The sequence below is a fragment of the Oncorhynchus mykiss genome, chromosome 13 (genome assembly GCF_013265735.2).
Source record: "Oncorhynchus mykiss isolate Arlee chromosome 13, USDA_OmykA_1.1, whole genome shotgun sequence".
Taxonomy (NCBI): Eukaryota; Metazoa; Chordata; class Actinopteri; order Salmoniformes; family Salmonidae; genus Oncorhynchus; species Oncorhynchus mykiss.
The window spans coordinates 47564410-47586036 of NC_048577.1; the positions used below are offsets into that span (position 1 = coordinate 47564410).

General features: G+C 42.6%; 1 protein-coding gene across 1 annotated transcript in view; it reads right to left on the minus strand.

Annotated features, from left to right (window-relative positions):
- Positions 1-847: 847 nt before the first annotated feature.
- LOC110486597 (forkhead box protein K2) overlaps positions 848-21627 on the minus strand; it is a 32039-nt gene continuing 11259 nt past the window's right edge. The window contains exons 2-9 of the mRNA XM_036941316.1: positions 20568-20756; positions 17807-17957; positions 11998-12144; positions 10492-10685; positions 7010-7206; positions 4672-4953; positions 4268-4459; positions 848-2723 (exon numbers count right to left, since the gene is read on the minus strand). Coding sequence (XP_036797211.1) covers positions 2506-2723; positions 4268-4459; positions 4672-4953; positions 7010-7206; positions 10492-10685; positions 11998-12144; positions 17807-17957; positions 20568-20756 — 1570 coding nt within the window. The 3' untranslated portion in view covers positions 848-2505. The remainder of the gene's footprint in view (positions 2724-4267; positions 4460-4671; positions 4954-7009; positions 7207-10491; positions 10686-11997; positions 12145-17806; positions 17958-20567; positions 20757-21627) is intronic.

Consider the following 21627-nt stretch of genomic DNA (forward strand, 5'->3'; position numbering starts at 1 on the left):
GGGGGGGGGGGGTGACAGGTTAAAGACTATTTTTTAAGCCTGGAGTCAATTGTGACACAGATTGTTTATGTGTGCCATTGAGGGTGAATGGGCAAGACAAAATAATTAATGCCTTTGAACAGGTTATGGTAGTAAGTGCAAGGTGCACCGGTTTGTCAAGAACTGCAACGCTGCTGGGTTTTTCCATGCTCAATATCCCATGTGTATCAAGAATAGCCCACCACCAAAAGGACATCCAGCCAACTTGGCAACTGTGGGAAGCATTGGAGTCAACATAGGCCAAATCAAATAAAAATTGTATTGGTCACATACACATTTAGCAGATGTTATTGCAGGTGTAGCGAAATGCTTGTGGAATCCCTGTGCAACGTGTTCGACACCTTGTAGAGTCCACCCCGGACGAATTGAGCCTGTTCTGAGAGCAAAGTCCTGAGTGGGGAGGGTTCCGCAACTCAATATTAGGAAGGTGATCTTATGTTTTGTGCACAGTGTATGTGATGTGAAGGCAGGTTTGCCTTACCATGCCAATTACTGCCCCGCTGTGGTCAATTGGGGCACTGTCAAAATCCTAATTCACAGAAAGATTAAGGGCTAAAAGGAACGGGTGGCTGTGGTCCGTTAGCAATCACCTGCTGGTTGTTGTTGAACGGCAGCTATTCAACATGTAGAATTGAAGGAGGATAATCTGGTCAGAGGCAATAGAATGGTCACACGCTGCTTCTAGGTGCAGTCTGCCATCAGCTGCTCTAGCATGTGGTCTCTGAAACATCTGTGAATTAAATGCGTACTGAGAGCAGAAGATCTGATCACTGTTGTGGTGAAACCATTGGACAAGTAAAATAGAGTGAAAGGTTTTAAATTAATTTATATAAAATAAAAAAAATCATTTATCCACTGAAGCAGAACAAATATCCATCACTTGTATCTTCTTTAGTTTGGAACATATACAATCTGAAGACAGACTCGTCAGGTTGTCGGAACAGAATGAAATAATCAAGCAAAGGGTCTGTCCACACACCGAAGTCACCACAGCCAAGGATAACGAGAGAAACAAAAACACATTTTACCAAGTGCAGATCTGGTCTGGTTTTAAACAGCTCTTTTCTTCTGTTAAATGTACAGTTAAAGCTAGAATCCTTAGTTGCTACATCCATTTTCTGACTTAAATTAATGATATATACCCATCTAATCTTGAATAATAACTTATAAAACGCCTAATGAGCTTAGTTCAACTCTCGTACCCCATCATAAACTTGTTCTTACGCTAATGTTTGTAAACAATGGAAATGTAAATCACGGTATAGTCTCAAAACATGGTTAAAACCACAATTGTGATATCATGTCCCGTCTGTCAATCTGAGAGTGGTTCCATTTCTCCAGGCCCATCCCTCAGCTTTTTACCAAAAACAGGTGGAGTGACCCCTTTGGTATAGTTTCAACTAAGGATTCACACGTTAACGGCTCAGGTACTTTTCTGTAGTCTGTTACATGAAAGTTCGATGAGGAGGCATCTGATCAACTACACATGGAATTAATATGTTTATATCTTACTGGTTATCTGTGCAAGTATGAAAATATGTAAGTGTAGCAAAGAAAATTGATTTGGATATGACAGAATGTGGATTTAACATGGGGGGGGGGGTAAAAAAAACACCCCATTGATAGAATTGTAAAAAGAAACGACACTGAACAGAAAAAAAGTCCACATACAAAGTAACAGCGAGAACGTTGAAGTTCAGGTGGAGTGATTGAAATGTTAGACCCCACTGCTGTAATGCTTTCTTTATTTCAATTATTAGCACTTTTTTTTACCTATATAAATGAAAATACATCCAAAACAGATCCTATGGTCCACATATGAATGACAAAATACTGCATTACTACTTAGAGCTGCAATAAGGCTAGGTCAGTATATGAAAGGCTAGCTGCCAAAGGTCCAGGAATTGGCTCCGACTGTTTTGATCCCTTTTTCTGAATGCACTCATTGATATTTCATGTCTGCGTCAAATGCTTGTCATGCTGCTAGTTGGTCACCTCATCCAGTCATCCCATGGGTCCGTTGAGTGGTGCCCTTGACCGTGGCCCCCAATCTGCACTGAGGTAGTTGAGGCAGAGGTGCCGTGCGACCGCCGGGCTAACATGGGCCTCAGTCAAACTGCTCGCTGCAGGTGGTCAAAGTTCAGCTCATCATGTTAAAGGTTAATTGTTGTTAAGGCTTCCTGTGGTCTTGGAGTAGTCGTCGTCATCCTCCTCCGTGGCGATGTCTCACAGGGGGACCTTCAAATTAGAGTTCTTCTTTGTCCTAGTTGTCCTTCTTTCAAATCTCAACTAAATGTTCTCTTCAGTCTTTTTTAAAGGGGTGGTCATATTTTCCAGTCCTCTACAATGGTTAAACCAACTGAAAATCTTCTCCTTTTGGCACCTTGGGAGTCAATGGAAGAAGGGGAAAATAAATGGTAGGAAAGGAGAGAAAAAACAACAAGACGGTGGTGATGATGCAGAAGACTAGTTGTGGTGGCTGGCTTGGTCATTGGCTGCCGACGAGTCCGTATCTGCTGCGCGTGTTGCGGTGGGGGTGGCGCTGTCCCCTTCCTCTGTTTTGATGCGCTTAGCGTTGGGCTGATCGCTGGCCGCCTGGGCTCCGTTCTGTCGTTTGGTCGGGAGGGAGGCTGAAGCGGAGGCGTGAGTGGCCAGCAAGTGGAGAGGACTCGCAACAGCTGTGGCTGAACATGGGGAGGAAGAAGAGGAAAAAATTGAAATATTTCAGCGTCGGAATTGATGGAATACTCTAAGTAATCTAACGTCTTAGAACATATGCCAATAAAAAGTGTACTTTTCAAAACAGTGTCGGAAACTCCAGCCAGACAGGGATTCATATGGCCCTTCGAGATACACAAACACACTGCAGAGCAGCCCTGACAAGTACGCTGCATGAACTCTAGTTAATTAAACAAACAGGGACTACTCACAACAGTGGTAGACTACAGATGGGGCCAGAGCAGTGGCAGGCTACAGATGGGGCCAGAGCAGTGGCAGGCTACAGATGGGGCCAGAGCAGTGGCAGGCTACAGATGGGGCCAGGGCAGTGGCAGGCTACAGATGGGGCCAGGGCAGTGGCAGGCTACAGATGGGGCCAGGGCAGTGGCAGGCTACGGATGGGGCCAGAGCAGTGGTGGGCTACGGATGGGGTCAGAGCAGTGGTAGACTACGGATGGGGTCAGAGCAGTGGTAGACTACGGATGAGGTCAGAGCAGTGGTAGACTACGAATGAGGTCAGAGCAGTGGTAGACTACGAATGAGGTCAGAGCAGTGGTAGACTACGGATGGGGTCAGAGCAGTGGCGGGCTACGGATGGGGCCAGAGCAGTGGCGGGCTACGGATGGGGTCAGGGCAGTGGTAGACTACGGATGGGGTCAGAGCAGTGGTAGACTACGGATGGGGTCAGAGCAGTGGTAGACTACGGATGGGGTCAGAGCAGTGGCAGACTACGGATGGGGTCAGAGAAGTGGCAGACTACGGATGGGGTCAGAGCAGTGGTAGACTACGGATGGGGTCAGAGCAGTGGTAGACTACGGATGGGGTCAGAGCAGTGGTAGACTACGGATGGGGTCAGAGCAGTGGTAGACTACGGATGGGGTCAGAGCAGTGGCAGACTACGGATGGGGTCAGAGCAGTGGTAGACTACGGATGGGGTCAGAGCAGTGGTAGACTACGGATGGGGTCAGAGCAGTGGTAGACTACGGATGGGGTCAGAGCAGTGGTAGACTACGGATGGGGTCAGAGCAGTGGTAGACTACGGATGGGGTCAGAGCAGTGGTAGACTACGGATGGGGTCAGAGCAGTGGTAGACTACGGATGGGGTCAGAGCAGTGGTAGACTACGGATGGGGTCAGAGCAGTGGTAGACTACGGATGGGGTCAGAGCAGTGGTAGACTACGGATGGGGTCAGAGCAGTGGTAGACTACGGATGGGGTCAGAGCAGTGGTAGACTACGGATGGGGTCAGAGCAGTGGTAGACTACGGATGGGGTCAGAGCAGTGGTAGACTACGGATGGGGTCAGAGCAGTGGTAGACTACGGATGGGGTCAGAGCAGTGGTAGACTACGGATGGGGTCAGAGCAGTGGTAGACTACGGATGGGGTCAGAGCAGTGGTAGACTACGGATGGGGTCAGAGCAGTGGTAGACTACGGATGGGGTCAGAGCAGTGGTAGACTACGGATGCGGATAAAGAGCTTTGACAGGATCCATTCTAAGTCAGTGTCTCACCTGCAGCAGCCTGCATTGGCATCAGGTGGGTGCCATTCTGTGTGATGGTCTTTATGGGGAGCTGGTGCTGGCCCAGGGGCTGCTGCACTAAGGTTAGCGTCTGTAAGGGCGTGGCCGACTGGGTCGTCTGGATGATGCGACTGCCACCGCCTATAGAGGCGTGGGTGATCGTTGGAACAGATTCTACTTTTACTAGAGACAAACATAGAAAAAAAGAAGAGAGATGTCAATGACTTCTAATAAGATAACACCAAACGAGCACTACAATAACTGATCAACATGAGATACATTTACTAAGACAACACATATACACAGACACAGATGCTTTGGTCAAGGGTAAAACAGACCTACGTATACCTGGCTGAAACCACACACACTACACCATCCTCCTTCCCTGCCCTCACCTTTGGCCTCTGAGTAGTCTCCGTTCTCCTGGGGCTCAGCCTGGAGGGTGACCATGGTGGGGGTGGCCACTGTGTAGGTGTTGGCGGTGCTGAGCCCGGACACGCTGGTGACAGACATGGCAGGGATCTGGTGGACGACGTGCACCGTCTGCATGACGGGCTGCTGGTTCTGGTTGGTGCTGGTAGTCACAGGTGTGGCCATGGCATAGGTCACCGGCTTTAGGGTCTGAGGTAACTGACGCTGAACCGTGATGAGCACCGGCTGGCTGTTGAGAGGGGAGCCTGGAAAAACAATAGCTTTCTTTAACGGAGGATCCACATGTGACGACTGCACATTTGTACATAGGATTGGAGAAGAGTCTGAATGTTTTATGTCAGTTCCCACTGATAACCTGAATGACCCTAGAAAGTTTTGGAAGGCTATTAAGTCTATGTCTGGTAACAGTAATGTTAATGAATTAACGTCATGTGTTTTGAAGGACTCTGTTGCTGTATATGACAAAACTGAAATGCTGAATTGTGTCAATGAGCACTTTCTATCATCTGGTAGGCTGTTTGATTCAGTGTCCTCCGTCTCTGTACAACCCTGTGTGGATGAACCAGTGAGAGCTGGTCAAACGTTTAGCTTTTTGCCATTCTCAGTGCAGGAGACACATAAAGCCCTGAAATCCTTAGATCAGAGAAAGCCTGCAGGTCCTGATCTTTTGGATCCCTGCTTTTAAATCTGGCAGCTGATTTCATAGTTGAACCACTTACATATCTGTTCAATCTAACCCTGGAATGTAATGAAATTCCGAAAATCAGCATTTGTCCTACCACTTTTAAAAGGGGGGAGATCCAACTCTTAAATAATTATAGGTCAATCTCAAGCGGTCACCCCTGGTGAAAATACTTGAAACCCTTGTGCGTGAACAGCTAAGAGTTTATTATTTACTAACTGTATTTTATCAATGTACCAATCGGGCTTCAGGAAGAAGCATAGCACAATTACAGCAGCCATGAAGGTTTTAAATTATATTACTGAAGCCCTTGACAAAAAACATTGTGTTGATCTCTCTAAAGCTTTTGATACAGTTCATCATGCTATATTAAAAGGCAGAGATTGTCGAGTGTAGGTCTTTCAGAGCATGCAGTTGCATGGTTTTCTAACTATCTGTCGGATAGAACTCAGTGCACTCAATTTGATGGGATTAGGTCTGTTAAATTGTCTGTCTTTAATGGTGTGCCCCAAGGCTCTGTACTTGGTCCTCTCTTATTCACTATTTATATAAATGATTTAGACAAAAAATGCACAACTTCATTTTTATGCTGATGATACTGTTATTTACTGTTGTACCTAGTCTCTTACAAAAGATTTCCAGAACTTGCAAACTGATTTTTATACTGTTCAACTAACCTTGTGTCAATTGAAGCTTATCCTCAATACTGACAAAACTAAACTAATGGTGTTTTCTAAAGCAAGAAATAGACCTCTGAACCTTTCACCTATTACTACCTGTCAGGGCAAGGAGATTGAGGTTGTAACCTCTTAGAAATATCTTGGAATTTTAATTGATGACGGCCTCTTTTAAATTGCATATTCAACAACTTACAAAAAAATTGAAGCTGAAATTGGGATTTTATTTTAGGAATAAGGCCTAGTTTTTATTTTGAAGCCAGAAGGAGGCTAGTAATCAGCTACATTTATGCCGTTACTAGACTATGGGGATATTTTATATATGAAAGCTTCCGCTCAGCGTTTGAGATCAATTGACACCCTTTTCCATGGCACTTTGAGATTTATTTTAAACTGCAATACCCTTACGCAGCACTGCACTTTGTATACCAGAGTTGGCTGGCCTTCTCTAGTCACTGGTATACTTTTATTTACAAAGCCATTTTTGGTTTAGTACCTTCTTATTTGGGCATTTTTATTGTTCAGAAATGTGGTGGGTACTCTCTTTGTTCGCTGGACTTTATCCTACTAACTGTTCCAAATGTCCCAACTGAATTTGGTAAAAGAGCTTTTATGTACTCTGCGCCATCGTCTTGGAATGCCTTACAAGAACTTGTCCCAATTGGGATTTTTAAATCACTGATGAATGATCTTGAGACGGATTCCCTGACAAATGTTTTTAATTTCCAGTTTTTGATTTTGTTATACTCTTGTGAATTCTATGGTTTTTACTAGATTACTTGTAGTTTTTCATGTTGTGTGTCTGTAATTTTTGTAATGACTTGGTGCTGCCTATCTTGGCCAGGATGCTATTGAAAAATAGATTTTAAATCTCAATGAGCTGGTTAAATAAAGGTTAAAAAAAAAAAAAAAAAAAGTGATTGGACAAAAATGGTGTCTCACCTGGTGTACTCTGTGCAAAGCGGGCCTCCTGGATGACAGCTAGTTTGGGCTGGACTGCTGTGGAAGGGGGCGGGGCCGGAGCGGGCTCTGGTTCCATGGGGACAGGGGAACCTTCTCGGGATAGGCTGTCAGGGGTCTGCACCCCACTCGAGTGGGCCGAGAGCACCCCAGAGTGATTAGGGGAGACTGGGGCACTCCTGTAAAAGGGAAAAACAGATTTTTTTTTTAAATACCGTAGATTTACATATGCTTTGAAATTTACCACCCTAGTCACACTCCACCAGAGTCACACTTTCCCAATGGGAATATTATAGTGACCACATATGGCCACAAGGTGATGGCACAAACATGCCAATCTAACAGTAAAGCTGAGGTGTCCAACCTTTTATAGCAAGAGAGCTACTTTAAATTATGAAACATATCACAAAATAAATAAAAAATCCCAGAGCTTCAAATTCACAGTATTTTCCCAAATTCAGTACCGTTATATTTTTCCTGGTTTGGGATTTCTTATAGTTTTTCACTCAAAATTGCAACCATTCTTAGAGAAACAATGACATGTGATGTTATGAGTAGACACCAATACTTAAAATCACATTTGAAGACCATTTTCGGGGGCTGGAAAAAAATACATTTTAATTTGCATGCAATAGCACTTTAATTGAGAATTTTGCGAGAGAGGACTGTGCTGGTCTAGCAATGTTTTTGCTGCTGCATGTCATGACAGAGTTTGCTAAATAAAATAAAAATTAAGAGCCCACCCGATTGATCAAACAATCATGGTTTGGTAAGCATGCTTTGCGGATAACATTTAATTGAGAAGGTTTTGGGGAAAGTATTTGTCTCTTAGAGTTGGGCGGTATCCATACTTTCATAGTGTCATACCATCTTGATCACATTCAGGGATATACAGTAGTACCGGCTTAGTACACAAGGCCGCACCAAAAAAACAAAACAACTATTGGCCGTCTATTAAGAGAATGGTAACAAAATTTGCACAAGTAATGAAACATTTCCGTGGAGGATGCCAACTAAATATGCTAAAGAGTGCAAACTAATATAAATTAATTGCAAAGACATACACAAATAACTTTATGAACTGGATTGCCTAGATAGGAGCTACTGAATGTCATTTTTGGCGAGTTTGGACATTTACAAGCAAATGTAAATGTGAGACATTGTGCAAATGAACAAAGTTTTGAAACATGCTTGTCTGAAGGACGAACACTAATGTGTTTTCTGTGAAGGAAAACTATAGTTGCACATCCCTGATCCCTCTATTGAAGCAAAAAAAAACACAGTTGGAACCAACTGCTCACACTTTCTCCCATTGTGCTATTTACAAACAAACGTTTTATTTTACCTTTATTTAACTAGGCAAGTCAGTTAACCTCTCTGCGCACGGAACCCGGTAGTGGGATGAAATTCGACAACATACGGTGATCGCTACATAAATAGTCATATTAAACATTCATGAAAATACAAGTGTCTCACATGTTTTGAAAGCCTAGAATCTTGCTAATCCAACTGCGTTGTCAGATTTAAAAAAGGATTTACTGCGAAAGAATACGATTATCTGAGGATAGAGCCCCATAAAAAACAACTATTTCAACCAGCACAGGCTTAACAAAATCACAAACGGCAATAAAATAAATTGTTTACCTTTGACGATCTTCCTCTGTTTGCAATCCCAATGCTCATTATTACACAATGAATGGTCTTTAGTTTGATAAAATCAATTTTTATAGCCTAACACAGAACATTTTGTGAACCGCTTTTTTGTGAATTCTGACACACTCGAGGTAAATACACACACAAAACGTGACTTTTCCAGTCATGTTTGGTTTCATTGCAATCAACTGGTTTGTTTGTAACACAACCAAACCTGATGGGTCATTTTGTGGGACGTATTGACATCATTGTGCACCAATGATTTGCCCACTGTTTCGTTGATTGACTGTATTTTAACCCAATGACCACTGATCGCCTTGAAATCTAGCTGGGTAGATAGCCATTGAGCTGAGGTAAACGGCAATATGTAATGTTTGTGTGTTGAAGACCAACCCATGCAGTAAACTCCGGCGTAAAGAGGGTCATTCGCCATTGAAGTTTCATACCGGAAGGAGCAACGCATGTTGCGCACAGCATTGTTTTGGATAAGCGCATATTCAGCTGTTTATATATCAATCAGTATGGCGACTAAGTCAGGGAAAGCTAAATCTAAGTCTAGATATACAGATGTACACACAATTTTAGAAGAAATTGATCGAGGACGATTCATTTAGCGATTCCCAAATGGAGGAATATTTTTTGAACGGAGAGAACATCGTTTTGAACTGGTAAGTTCTTCTCATGCTAATGCCGTTGTTTGAAATTAATAATATAAAATATTATTTGTGAAATGAAATAGCCTATTTTAGGCTGTTGAGGGGAGGGCAGGCCTACAACAATGGCCAAAGTGAAATGGAGACAGTAGATACAGCTGGTCTGTCATAATATAAATGAGACAGTAGATCTAGCAGGTCTATAATAATATATCCAACCTTGTGTTCCCAGTACCCATTCACACACACACACACACACACACACACACACACACACACACACACACACACACACACACATACATACATACATACATACATACATACATACATACATACATACATATATATATATACATACATACACACAAAAAAAGAGTTTAGTCAGCCACCAATTGTGCAAGTTCTCACACTTAAAAAGATGAGAGAGGCCTGTCATTTTCATCATAGGTACACTTCAACTATGACAGACAAAATGAGAGGTTAAGAACAAATTCTTATTTTCAATGACAGCCTAGGAACAGTGGATTAACTGCCTTGTTCAGGAGCAGAACGACATATTTTTACCTTGTCAGCTCAGGGATTCAATCTAGCAACCTTTCGGTTACTGGCCCAACTCTAACCACCTACTTGCCGCCCCCCACGACTGGCTCAACTGTTCTGGGAACTATGCTTCATAATGTAAAATAATGTGACAGGTGAAATTAAGAACACGATGTGCTTCATCTCCTAACATATTACACAAGCTGACTGCAGGTATTTACTTAAAAAGTAACAAAACATTGAAAAAATATTGAAAAACTTAAGAATTGAAAAAAACCATGCCTTGGCTGTTTCCAAATACCCCGGTATATGGTATGCCGCCCAAGCCTACTGTCTACCCAGAAGACAGTTATCATTCTGTCTTACTGGCTACACAAAGCAAATGGAAGAGAAATGTGTGCACTGCACAGACATACAGGGGAACTATTGCTGGAAATGAATTGGCAGTGTTACATTTGGCATTTTTAGGCCAACTGGAGCTAACTAGGGATGGGATAATGTCAACGTGGATTTGTGGATAGATGGGCTGCGAGCGACCGGATGGAGACCCCTGCAGTAAAGCATGCAGCGAGCTCATCATGTGACTGAAACCTGAGAGAGTGAGTAGATCCATACCTGGAGGAGAGGGGTCCGAGGGGGGTCCTGAAGCAGGGCACACCCCGTGGCCTTCGTTTCCTGAAGGCCTGCTCCATGAGCTTGCCCTCTGAGGACGGGTCTATCCTCCAGAACGAGCCCTTGCCCGGTTCCTCCTGCGATCTGGCTACTTTAATAAAGTAGCGGTTCAGTGACAGATTGTGACGGATCGAGTTCTACAACAGAATACGCCGTCGTGTTAGTACGAACACACTGCAGCCAAGGCTGTTATTCACATCACAGTTCAATGGCACATGCTCAAAAACAACAAGGAAACAGATGGGATAAGCCATGTACCGCCCTTCAGTTTGAAGCCAAAGTGAATGTGTACTTTTACAAGGTTGCATATTAGTCAAAGCACATCTTAATATACAGTGCCCTCAAAGTATTCATACCCCTTCACTTATTCCACATTTTGTTGTGTTACAGCTTGAATTCAAAATGTATTTAAAAAGTCTCACTCATCTACACACAATATACCTGTTTTTAGAAATCTTTGCTAACTGATTGAAAATTAAATAGTAATCTAATTTACATAATTATTCACAAGCGAGTCAATACTTTGTAGAAACACCTTTGGCAGCAATGAGGAACGTGAGTCTAAGAGCTTTCCACACCTGGATTGTGCAACACTTGCCCATTATTATTTTCAAAATTGGTTGTTGATCATTGCTAGACAACCATTTTCAGGTCTTGGCATAGATGTTCAAGCAGATTTAAGTCAAAACTGTAACTCCGCCACATTCACGGACTACTTGGTTAGCAACTCCAGTGAAGATTTGGCCTTGTGTTTTAGATTACTATCCTGCTGAAAGGTGAATTCATCTCCCAGTGTCGGAGAGAAACAGGTTTTCCTCTAGGACCCTCGACCTCAAAACCAGTTCCACTGTATTTTGTCCATTGTTCCTCTCTAATCAGGGACTGATTTAGACCTGGGACACCAGGTGTGTGCAATTCATTATCAGGTAGAACTGTAAACCAGCAGGCTCTGGACCTCATACGGTAAGAGTACCCCTGATCTAGGATTATGCCTGTGTTTAGCTCCATTCCATTTATTCCCCAGTTCTAACAATTACAAGCATACCCATAACATGATGCAGCCACCACTATGCTTGAAAATATGGAGTGTGGTACTCAGTAATGTGTTGTATTGGATTTGCCCCAAACACTTTTTATTCAGGACAAAAAGTGAATTGCTTTGCCAAGTATTACTTTAGTGCCGGGTTGCAAACAGGATGCATGTTTAGGTATATTTTTTATTCCGTACAGACTTATTTTCCCTCTGTCAATTAAGTTAGTATTGTGGATGTTGATCCATGTTGAAACAAGAAAATGTGGAGGAAAAAAAAAATTGAGGGGCTATGCTCTGGTATTTCAAATAAAACCATGTGGTGGAATCCTAATGCTATTCAAAACAGGTTCTGATCTTTTCCCTCACATGCACCATTTTCACTGAAATTATTTGTATTGAAAGACGCCATTTCTCACCTGCCAGCCTTTGTCTGCAGTCCTGTAGTAGGGGTAGTTTTTGGTGATGTGAGTATATATTCCGTTTAGCGTGAGCTGCTTGTCCTGTGCCATTGTAATGGCTTGGACTATCAGTTGTGCATATGAGTATGGCGGTTTGGAATCATCCTAAAGGGAAGAAGAAGAGGAAGGAAGAAAGGGTGTCATTTACATGGTAGCATAGCACATATTGTGAGCAATGGCACTGGAGGGAATAGCAGCCGTTTCACGGGCTCCTGGCCAATTGAACTATTTTGTGTTTTTGGGTGGTGATCTTAACTTTTTTTGTACATAATGTTTACACCATCGTTTCCGATGCCCGAAAAGAGCTTCTGGAAACCAGAAAAGCCATCACCAACCTCGATTTGGATGAGGACTTTTACAGCAATGAGTCGAAGGACATATTGATTATCCCAGACCAGGCTCAAATCCCTGACACGGAGTAGGCGGCGCGACTGGCTAACGTGCACTGGACGAGCTCTGTTTGAGACTATCCCATCAACGTGATCTGAAGAACTGTAATACCCTGTTTCTCTGAGTCGTGGTGGAACAAGGAACATATTAATCTAGCTGGTTTTTCTATACATCGGCATGACAGAATGACAGCATTGGGGAAGCTCAGGGGAGGGGGTGTGCGTCTCGTCGAGGTTCTGCTCACGTTAGAATACCTTATGATAAGCTGTACAACATACTATTTACCATCATTATATTTTTCTACCACCATAAACCGATGATGGCAATAAAACTGGACTCAATGAGCTGTATAAGACCATAAGCAAACAAGAAAATGCTCACCCAGAGGTGGCATTCCTAGTGGCCGTGATTTTAATGCAGGAAACTGAAATACGTTTTACCTCATTTGTACCAGCATGTCACCTGTGCAACTAGAGGTGAAAAACTCTAAATCTGACCATAACTCGATCCTCTTGATTCCTGCTTACAAGCAAAAGCTACAGGACTGTTTTGAAGGCACAGACTGGAATATGTACCGGGATTCATCCGACGGCATCAGTCACTGGCTTCATTAATAAGTGCATCGACAACCTGCCGAGGGACTGCGGTTGAAAATTAGCCGGCTGGCTAAAACCGGCACTTTTACTGAAACGTTGATTAATGTGCACTGTCCCTGTAAAAATAAAACAAACTCAAAACGACGTGCCCACAGTGACCGTACGTACATATCCCAACCAGAAGCCATGGCTTACAGGCAACATCAGCACTGAGCTGAAGGTTAGAGTTGCTGCTTTAGTGGAGCGGGACACAAACCCAAATGCTTGTAAGAAATTTCACTACACCCTCCGACGAACCATCAAACAAGCAAAGCGTCAATACAGAATTAAGATCAAATCCTACTACACCAGCTCTGACACACGTCGGATGTGGCAGGGCTTACAAACTATCACAGGTAACAAAGGGAAACGCAGCCATGAGTTGCCTAGTGATATGAGCCTACCAGACGAGCTAAATGCCTTCTATGCTCGCTTTGAGGCAAGATACACTGAACCATGCGTGAGAGCACCAGCTGTTCCAAATGACTGATCACACTCGCCATAGCCAATGTGAGTAAGACCTTTAAAACAGGTAAACATTCACAAGGCCAGACAGATTACCAGCACATGTCCTCAGAGCATGAGCTGCCAAGCAGGAAAGGGTCTTCACTGATATTTTCAAACTCTCCCTGTAATACATACATGTTTCAAGCAGACCACAATTCTGCCCTACCAAGCAAAAAGGCAGTAACTGCTCATTTGGTAAAAAATGAGTTAGTCATTTTTTGCTACATTAAATACATGCTTAATCATCCTGCCTCTATTGTATTGTGTTTTTGAGAAAATGGGGGTCATGTTAGCAGGAACTGCATAAAGTTACTGTGAAACCAACATAAATAAAAAAACATTTCTCAGTTCCACGCTATGAGCAGATACTGCCTTTTTGCTTGGTAGGGCAGCATAGTCCCTGTGCCCACGAATACCAAGGTAACCTGGCTAAATGACAATCTCCCCGTAGAACTCACATCTGTAGCCATCAAATGCTTTGAAATGCTGGTCATGACTCACATCAACATCTCAGAAACCCTGGACACACTCCAATTCACAGGACAAGGACAACCGTTCCCTCAACGTCTAAGACAAATGAGTTGATCATGGACTAGAGGAAACGTAGGGGTGAGCACACCCCCATTTACATCGACAGGGCTGTGGTGGAGTGGATTGAGAGGTTCAAGTTCATCTGTATCCACATCACAAAGGATCTATCATGGTCCAAAAACACCAACAGTCGTGAAGAGGGCACGACAACGCCTCTTCCCCCTCAGAAAGCGGAAAAGATTTGGCATGGGCCCTCAGATCCTCTAAAAGTTCTACACCTGCACCATCGACAGCATCTTGACTCACGTGGGGCCTCTATACCAGGCGGTGTCAGAGGAAGGCCCAAAACATTGTTAAAGACAGCCACCCACCCAAGCCAGACTTGTTTGCCTTGCTACTGCACGGCAAGCAGTACCAATGCACCAAGTCTGAAATCAACAGGACCCTGAACAGCTTCTACCCCAAGACACAAGACATCTAAACAAGACTGCTAAATAGCTAATCAAATAGCTACCAGGACTAGCTGCATTTACCCTTTTTTGCACTTAGTCAAACTTTTTTTTGCAAATCTGCTGCTGCCCATGATCTATCCTGTTGCCAAGTCACTTTATCCCTATCGGTATGTACATTACATAGCTCCCTCAATTACCTCGTACCCTTGTACGACTCGGTACGGGTACTCCCTATATGTATAGCCATGCTATTTCTAATTCACTGGGTTTTTATTCTTCGTGTCTCTCAATTTTGTGTATTATTTTTCCTCTCATCTTTAACTCTGCATTGTTGGAAAATAATCCATAAGTAAGCATTTCACTGTTAGTCTACGAAGCATGTGACAAATTACATTTGATGACAACCATGGGTTTGTTTTGTCACATGCATCAGTTAAAATGCCAAAACAGTTAAAAAAAAGTTTGAAATATCCAATAAATGTCGTTCCACTTCATGATTGTGTCCCACTTGTTGTTGATTCTTCACAAAAAAATACAGTTTTATATCTTTATGTTTGAAGCCTGAAATGTGGCAAAAGGTCGCAAAGTTCAAGGGGACCGAATACTTTCGCAAGGCACTGTAGTTTTTGCTACCATGTGGGTTTTAGCTTGCTTGAGCCTGCTAACTGAGGAGTGTTAATTCACCTGTTTCCATGTACATTTCATTTTAAAACATTTATCTTACAAAGGAGTTGTTTAATCTAAGTATTTATCTGTACATGGAATTGTATTTGTTTTTTTTACTCATTTTTCCCCTGAATCTTTACAGGAAAATGCCACAGGCACTATCTGACGTGTGGAGATGTTTCACTGCAGCTAATGTAGAAGGAAAAGCTGTGTACATTTGCCAAATCGTATGTGAAGAATGCACCAAAGAAGCAGAATCATCTGGCCAAGTTCATAAAATTTCCTTAGCAATCACAAGCAACCTCTGACAAGTCCCTCTACTTCTATTCGATATGAAAATTATGAATCAGACAACTTAACACAATTCCTCCTGGAGTCAGAAGTTGTTTTTACTCAATGGAGGAACGTAGTCAGAGAAATGCTGATTAATGTCTTGCTCGAGCTGTGTATGCAACTGGTGCTCACAGGCAATGTGCAATGGAAGAGATTTCTGAATGTTTTTCACCCAGCATACACCCCTCCAACCAGACATGCTTTATCTACTCAATTGCTGGATGCAGAGATCAGAGTTCAAGTGAAGGTCAAGCAAATCAGAGAAAGCAGACTATTGCAATCTCTGATGGGTGGTCGAATGTTTGTGGGCAAGGAATTAACTACAGCTCCACCCCTCAACCAGTATTCTACAAGAGCACAGACACAAGGGACAACAGACACACCGGTCTCTACATTGCAGATGAGTTAAAGGCAGTCATCAATGACCTTGGACCACAGAAGGTATTTGCACTGGTGACAGACAATGCTGCAAACATGAAGGCTGCTTGGTCTAAAGTGGAGAGTCCTACCCTCACATCACACCCATTGGCTGTGCTGCTCATGCATTGAATCTGATCCTCAAGGACATCATAGCACTGAAAACAATGGATACACACTACAAGAGAGCCAAGGAAATGGTTAGGTATGTGAAGGGTCATCAAGTTATAGAAGCAATCTACCTCATCAAGCTAAGTGAGAAGAATAAGAGCACCACATTGAAGCTTCCTGGCAACATCTGTTGGGGTTTTGTTGTCACCGTGTTTGACATGTTTGTCTCCTGGAGGGGAAGGAGTCTCTCCAAGAATATATCACAGTCTGCCGACAGACAGCCCCTTCAAGAGGACCCTCCTGGGTAATGTAGTTTGGGAGAGAGTGGTAAAGCAGCCTGAAACATAAAACAGTAGCCATTGCACGGATTGAGGGAGACATCCTGTCTGAAGAAATCCATACTGCCCTGCCCACTTCACTGTTGCTCCAAGCAGAGGAAACTGCACTTCTGAAATACATCAGAAAGCGTGAAGACTTCTGCCTGAAGCCCATACACGCCGCAGCGTACATGTTGGACCCCAAGTATGCTGGCAAGAGATGGGGGCAGAGATCAACAAGGCCTATGGCGTCATCACTACAGTGTCTCGCTACCTTGGCCTTGATGAGGGCAAGGTTATTTGCAATCTGGTGAAGTAAACTTCCAAGCAAGGGCGTTGGCATGGAGATGCAATATGGCAGTCATGCCAACATCTCATCAATCCCCTGGTGGAAAGGCCTTTGTGGATATGAGGCTCTTTTCCCTGTTGCCTCCATCATCCTCCAAATTCCACCAACATCAGCCATCTTAGATCGCAACTGGTCTTTGTTTGAGAACACACACCAAAGCATGCAACAGGCTGACCAATACAAGGGGTGAAAAAAATTGGTGACCATCCAGGCAAATTTGAGGCTTTTTGAGCCTGACAACAAGCCATCCTCAACAGGGTTGGAAAGTGACAGTAAAGAGGACGTCTCAGAGTCTGATGTTCAAGAGGTGGACATGGAGGAGGTCCAGGGAGAAGACAGAAAAGCCTGAGAGGAAGACAACCAAAGCTTTAGTTTCTAGACTATAATTTTACAGATGTATGTTGAAAACGTTTTTGGGAGATGCGATGGATCATTGGGGATCATTCAATATTCCCTTGCTTTTGTTGCTCAGTGAAATCATCCCATGTGAAGAGTCAACTTATTTCATTCAAGTTCAATTCATAATTCTCTCTCTATTGGAAGGATTTAACCATTTGCAATTATGTCTACTTATGATAAGGTAAAGGGTTTATGTTTCTGTCTCCATATGATATGGTAAATATATCCAAGGCAAAAAAAAAAAAAACATTTAAAATGGTACTGATTAATTTGCATAGATATCCATTAATTACCATATATTCCCATTAATTCCTACAGAAAGTTTCCACCTCTGAATATTCCCCAAAATGTTCAACCCTACTCAGCACTAAAACAAAGTAAATGTAAACAAACACTGTACACCCTCATGACATTAAAAGCTATATTGATATCATGGTTGGTCAATTCTTGCATCCATAGCTCCATCTATGAATTTGAGAGCGGTTACATTTCTCCAGCCCCATCCCCCAGCTTTTTACCAAAACAGTGGTGGGGATAACATTTTATGGTTTCAACTGCTGATTGCCACTAAATGAAAAATGCACGTTTCACAGACACAGATTAATTTAAGTTTTAGACTAAAAGCATGTTCAATGGAGATTCTCTGTATGTGGTGCTCACCTTGGGGCTGTCCCCTCCTGAGGCCTCCTTGTCGTTCTCTGACTGGGAGTTGTCATTAATGAGCTGTAGCTCTGCAGAGCTGACGATGCGACCCATCCTGTAGCCGGACAAGCCCGCTCCCCTGGGACTGGAGGGGCACGAGTTGGCAGCACTGTGGGGAAGAAGAGGACCAGACCGTTAGTCACCAAGTCAGCATGATGACACAGTACATATACAATTATCTGACTAAGAATAATAATAACTTTTAGGCTACAAACAAAACTGCCTAATTGATCCACTGAAATCAAGCAATGGTTTACAATTAGCCAAGCTATTCTGAGGAATAGGGGGCCCCACGAAAATAAATATCTTGACTCAGCTTATCTGTACCCTTTCCTGCAGTAGCCTGCAGTCAGACTGGTACACACCACCTATGCAAATACTCACATTATCTAACTCATATTGAAAGGAGAGCAAAACCATTTGAGGCATTAAGTTGAGTTAAAACAGCAGAAAAAGCTTAAGGAATTGTCATTAGCTGAAGCAAACAAATAATCTGGAGATAAACACTGATGATTGGCTAGAATCAAATGAAAACAATATTATTTTTTCCATTCTTCACTGTATCTGGAGCAGTTCCATCATCGGTGCAATGCGCCGTAGCTGATTGGCAGATGTGCTAGTAGGAATTCATGGGTGATTCGCACTAGAGGTCGACCGATTAATCGTAATGGCAAATTAATTAGGGCCGATTTCAAGTGTTCATAACAATCTTAACATAATCACTAGTTAACTACACATGGTTGATGATATTACTAGTTTAACTAGCTTGTCCTGCGTTGCATATAATCAATGCGGTGCCTGAAATTGTGTCACTTCTCTTGCGTTCAGTGTAAGCAGAGTCAGGGTATATGCAGCAGTTTTCTTCCTAACAAACACCGTCATTCATTTGCCAGAATTATACAGAATTATGACATAACATTGAAGATTGTGCAATGTAACAGTAATATTTAGACTTAAGGTTGCCACATGTTTGATAAAATGCGGAACGGTTCCGTATTTCAGTGAAAGAATAAACGTTTTGTTTTCTGGATATGACCACATTAATGACCTACGGCTCATATTTCTGTGTGCTTATTAAATTATAATTAAGTCTATGATTAGATATTTGATAGAGCAGTCTGAGCGGTGGTAGGCAGCAGCAGGCTCGTAAGCATTCATTCAAACCACACTTTTCTCCATTTGCCAGCAGCTTTTCGCAATGCTTGAAGCACAGCGCTGTTTATGACTTTAAGCCTATCAACTCCTGAGATTAGACTGGCAATACTAAAGTGCCTAAAATAACATCCAATATACATAAGGTCTATGAAATACAAATGGTAAGGAGAGAAATAGTCCTATAATAACTACAACCTAAAACTTCTTAACAGGGAATATTGAAGACTCAATATTTCCAGTTAAGAAGTTTTAGGTTGTAGTTATTAGATGCTAAAAGGAACTTAAAATGTTAGATTTTTTTTTACATGGCACATATTGCACTTTTACTTTCTTCTCCAACACTGTTTTTGCATTATTTAAACCAAATTGAACATGTTTCATTATTTATTTGAGACTAAATTGATTTAATTGAAGTAATTGTCATTATTACAAATAAAATAAATAAATAATAATAATAATAATAATAAAATTGGCCGATTAATCGGTATCGGCTTTTTTGGTCCTCCAATAATCGGTATCATAATCAGTCGACATCTAGTACAGAACTCATCTAGCACTCTGACTTCTGGCAGAAAGCCAATATAAGATATCTGATGGCTTCGTCACCTCATGTGCGGCGCCGCACAACAGACTCGCCGATCGATATAGAATGCTGTGGACTCACCACATGGCTTTCTCCAATTGTGCTACTTACAAACAAACACAAGACTGGCTCAACTGTTCTGGGGAACTACGGTAAGCTACATAACGTAAAATAATGTGACAGGTGAAATGAAGAATGCGATATGCTTTATCTCGTAATGTATTGCACAAGTTGACTGCAGGTATTAACATAAAAAGTAGCTACAAATATTCCAATTCACTGAAACTTCAAAGAAATAGTTGACGGTTTTGAAAAATCCTCCCGTGGCTTCTTCCAAATATCCCGTTATACAGTATACCACCCAAGCCTACAGGGCACTTGACTTGTAATTAACTGTTGCTATGGAAAAAAACAAATGCTATTTGTTGAATATTAGAGGTACAGTAATACTCCTGTCATTTTTGTAAAGCTCTAATTTCCCCCCTTTTCTAGGAATGTGCACATGATGGAAGTTAGAGGTAGCCTAAATATTCATAATTTAAATTATTTTTATTTTATTTTTTTAATCGGGAAAAAAAGCACTTACTGTGTGACAAACGGCTGTGACTTAAACTAGATAAACTGCCCAGAGTTTTAGTCCACTAATAATAATTAACAAAGGATGAAATTACTAAAATGTGACTGAGAATAAAAGGTATTAAAACTTAAACAGCTGTCAAAATTAACATTGCTAGAAGCCATGTATTTTTCAGACAACACGCACACAGCAGCTAAGTGAACACTGCCACAGGCTGCACACAGATAGGCTTAACAAGTACACACAATAAAGCTGTGTTGGACAGATTGTGTAGGTTAGGAGGTGACCTAAGCTGCAACCTGAGCCTGGTTCACAACTTCCCCTAGAGTTCAATAAACAAAGCATTAGCCACCAGGCCAGTATGATAATAAGTCAACTGAGGCCCAGGCCTACTGTTACTGTACCTGATGGTGCCGGTGGGTGAGGGCAGGGGGCTCATGAGGTGGGCGATGTTGTCTGGAATGTTTATGGTGAGTGGAGAGATGTGGACTGGTTTTACCGGAGACTCAGGCGCCTCACGCTTCTCCCTTTTCCCAGTGGACAGGGCTGTGAATGTGATCTTGATGTTTGTGCTGGGAAACCTGAAAATGCACCTGCAGAGAAAAAGAGACAAAAGGTTCAAATTCACCTACCACACAATGTAATGCAACCTTCCAGTCTATGTGGCCTCTGAGCAGCCACACACTACATGTTAATGTTCTTAAAATGTATGTACACTGTAAAAAGTATTTTGTATGTAATGTCTTTTTCGTTATACGCTACAATATATGGACACCTGCTCATCAAACATCTTATTCCAAAATCATGGACATTAATATGGAGCTGGTTCCCCTTTTGCTGCTATAACAACCTCCACTCTTCTGGGAAGGCTTTCCACTAGATGTTGGAACATTGTTGCGGGGACTTCTTCCATTCAGCCACAAGAGCATTTGTGAGGTTGGACACTGATGTTGGGTGATTAGGTCTGGCTCGCAGTCGGCGTTCCAATTCATCCCAAAGGTGTTTGATGGGGTTGAGGTCAAGGTTCTGTAAAGGCCAGTCAAGTTCTTCCACATCGATCAACAAATAATTTCTATATGGACCTTGCATTGTCATGCTGAAACAGGAAAGGGCCTTCCCCAAACTGTTGCCACAAAGATGGAAGCACAGAGGTCTAGAATGTCATTGTATGCTGTAACGCTAAGATCTCCCATCACTGGAACTAAGGGGCCTAGCCCGAACCATGAAAAACAGCCCAAGACCATTATTCCTCCACCAAAGTTTAAAGTTGGCACTATGCATTGGGGCAGGTAGTGTTCTCCTGGCATCAACCAAACCCAGATTTGTCCGTCGGACTGCCAGATGGTGAAGTGTGATTCATCACTCCAGAGAACGAGTTTCCACTGCTCCAGAGTACAATGGCGGCGAGCTTCACACCACTCCAGCTGACACTTGGCATTGCGCATGGGGATCTTAGGCTTGTGT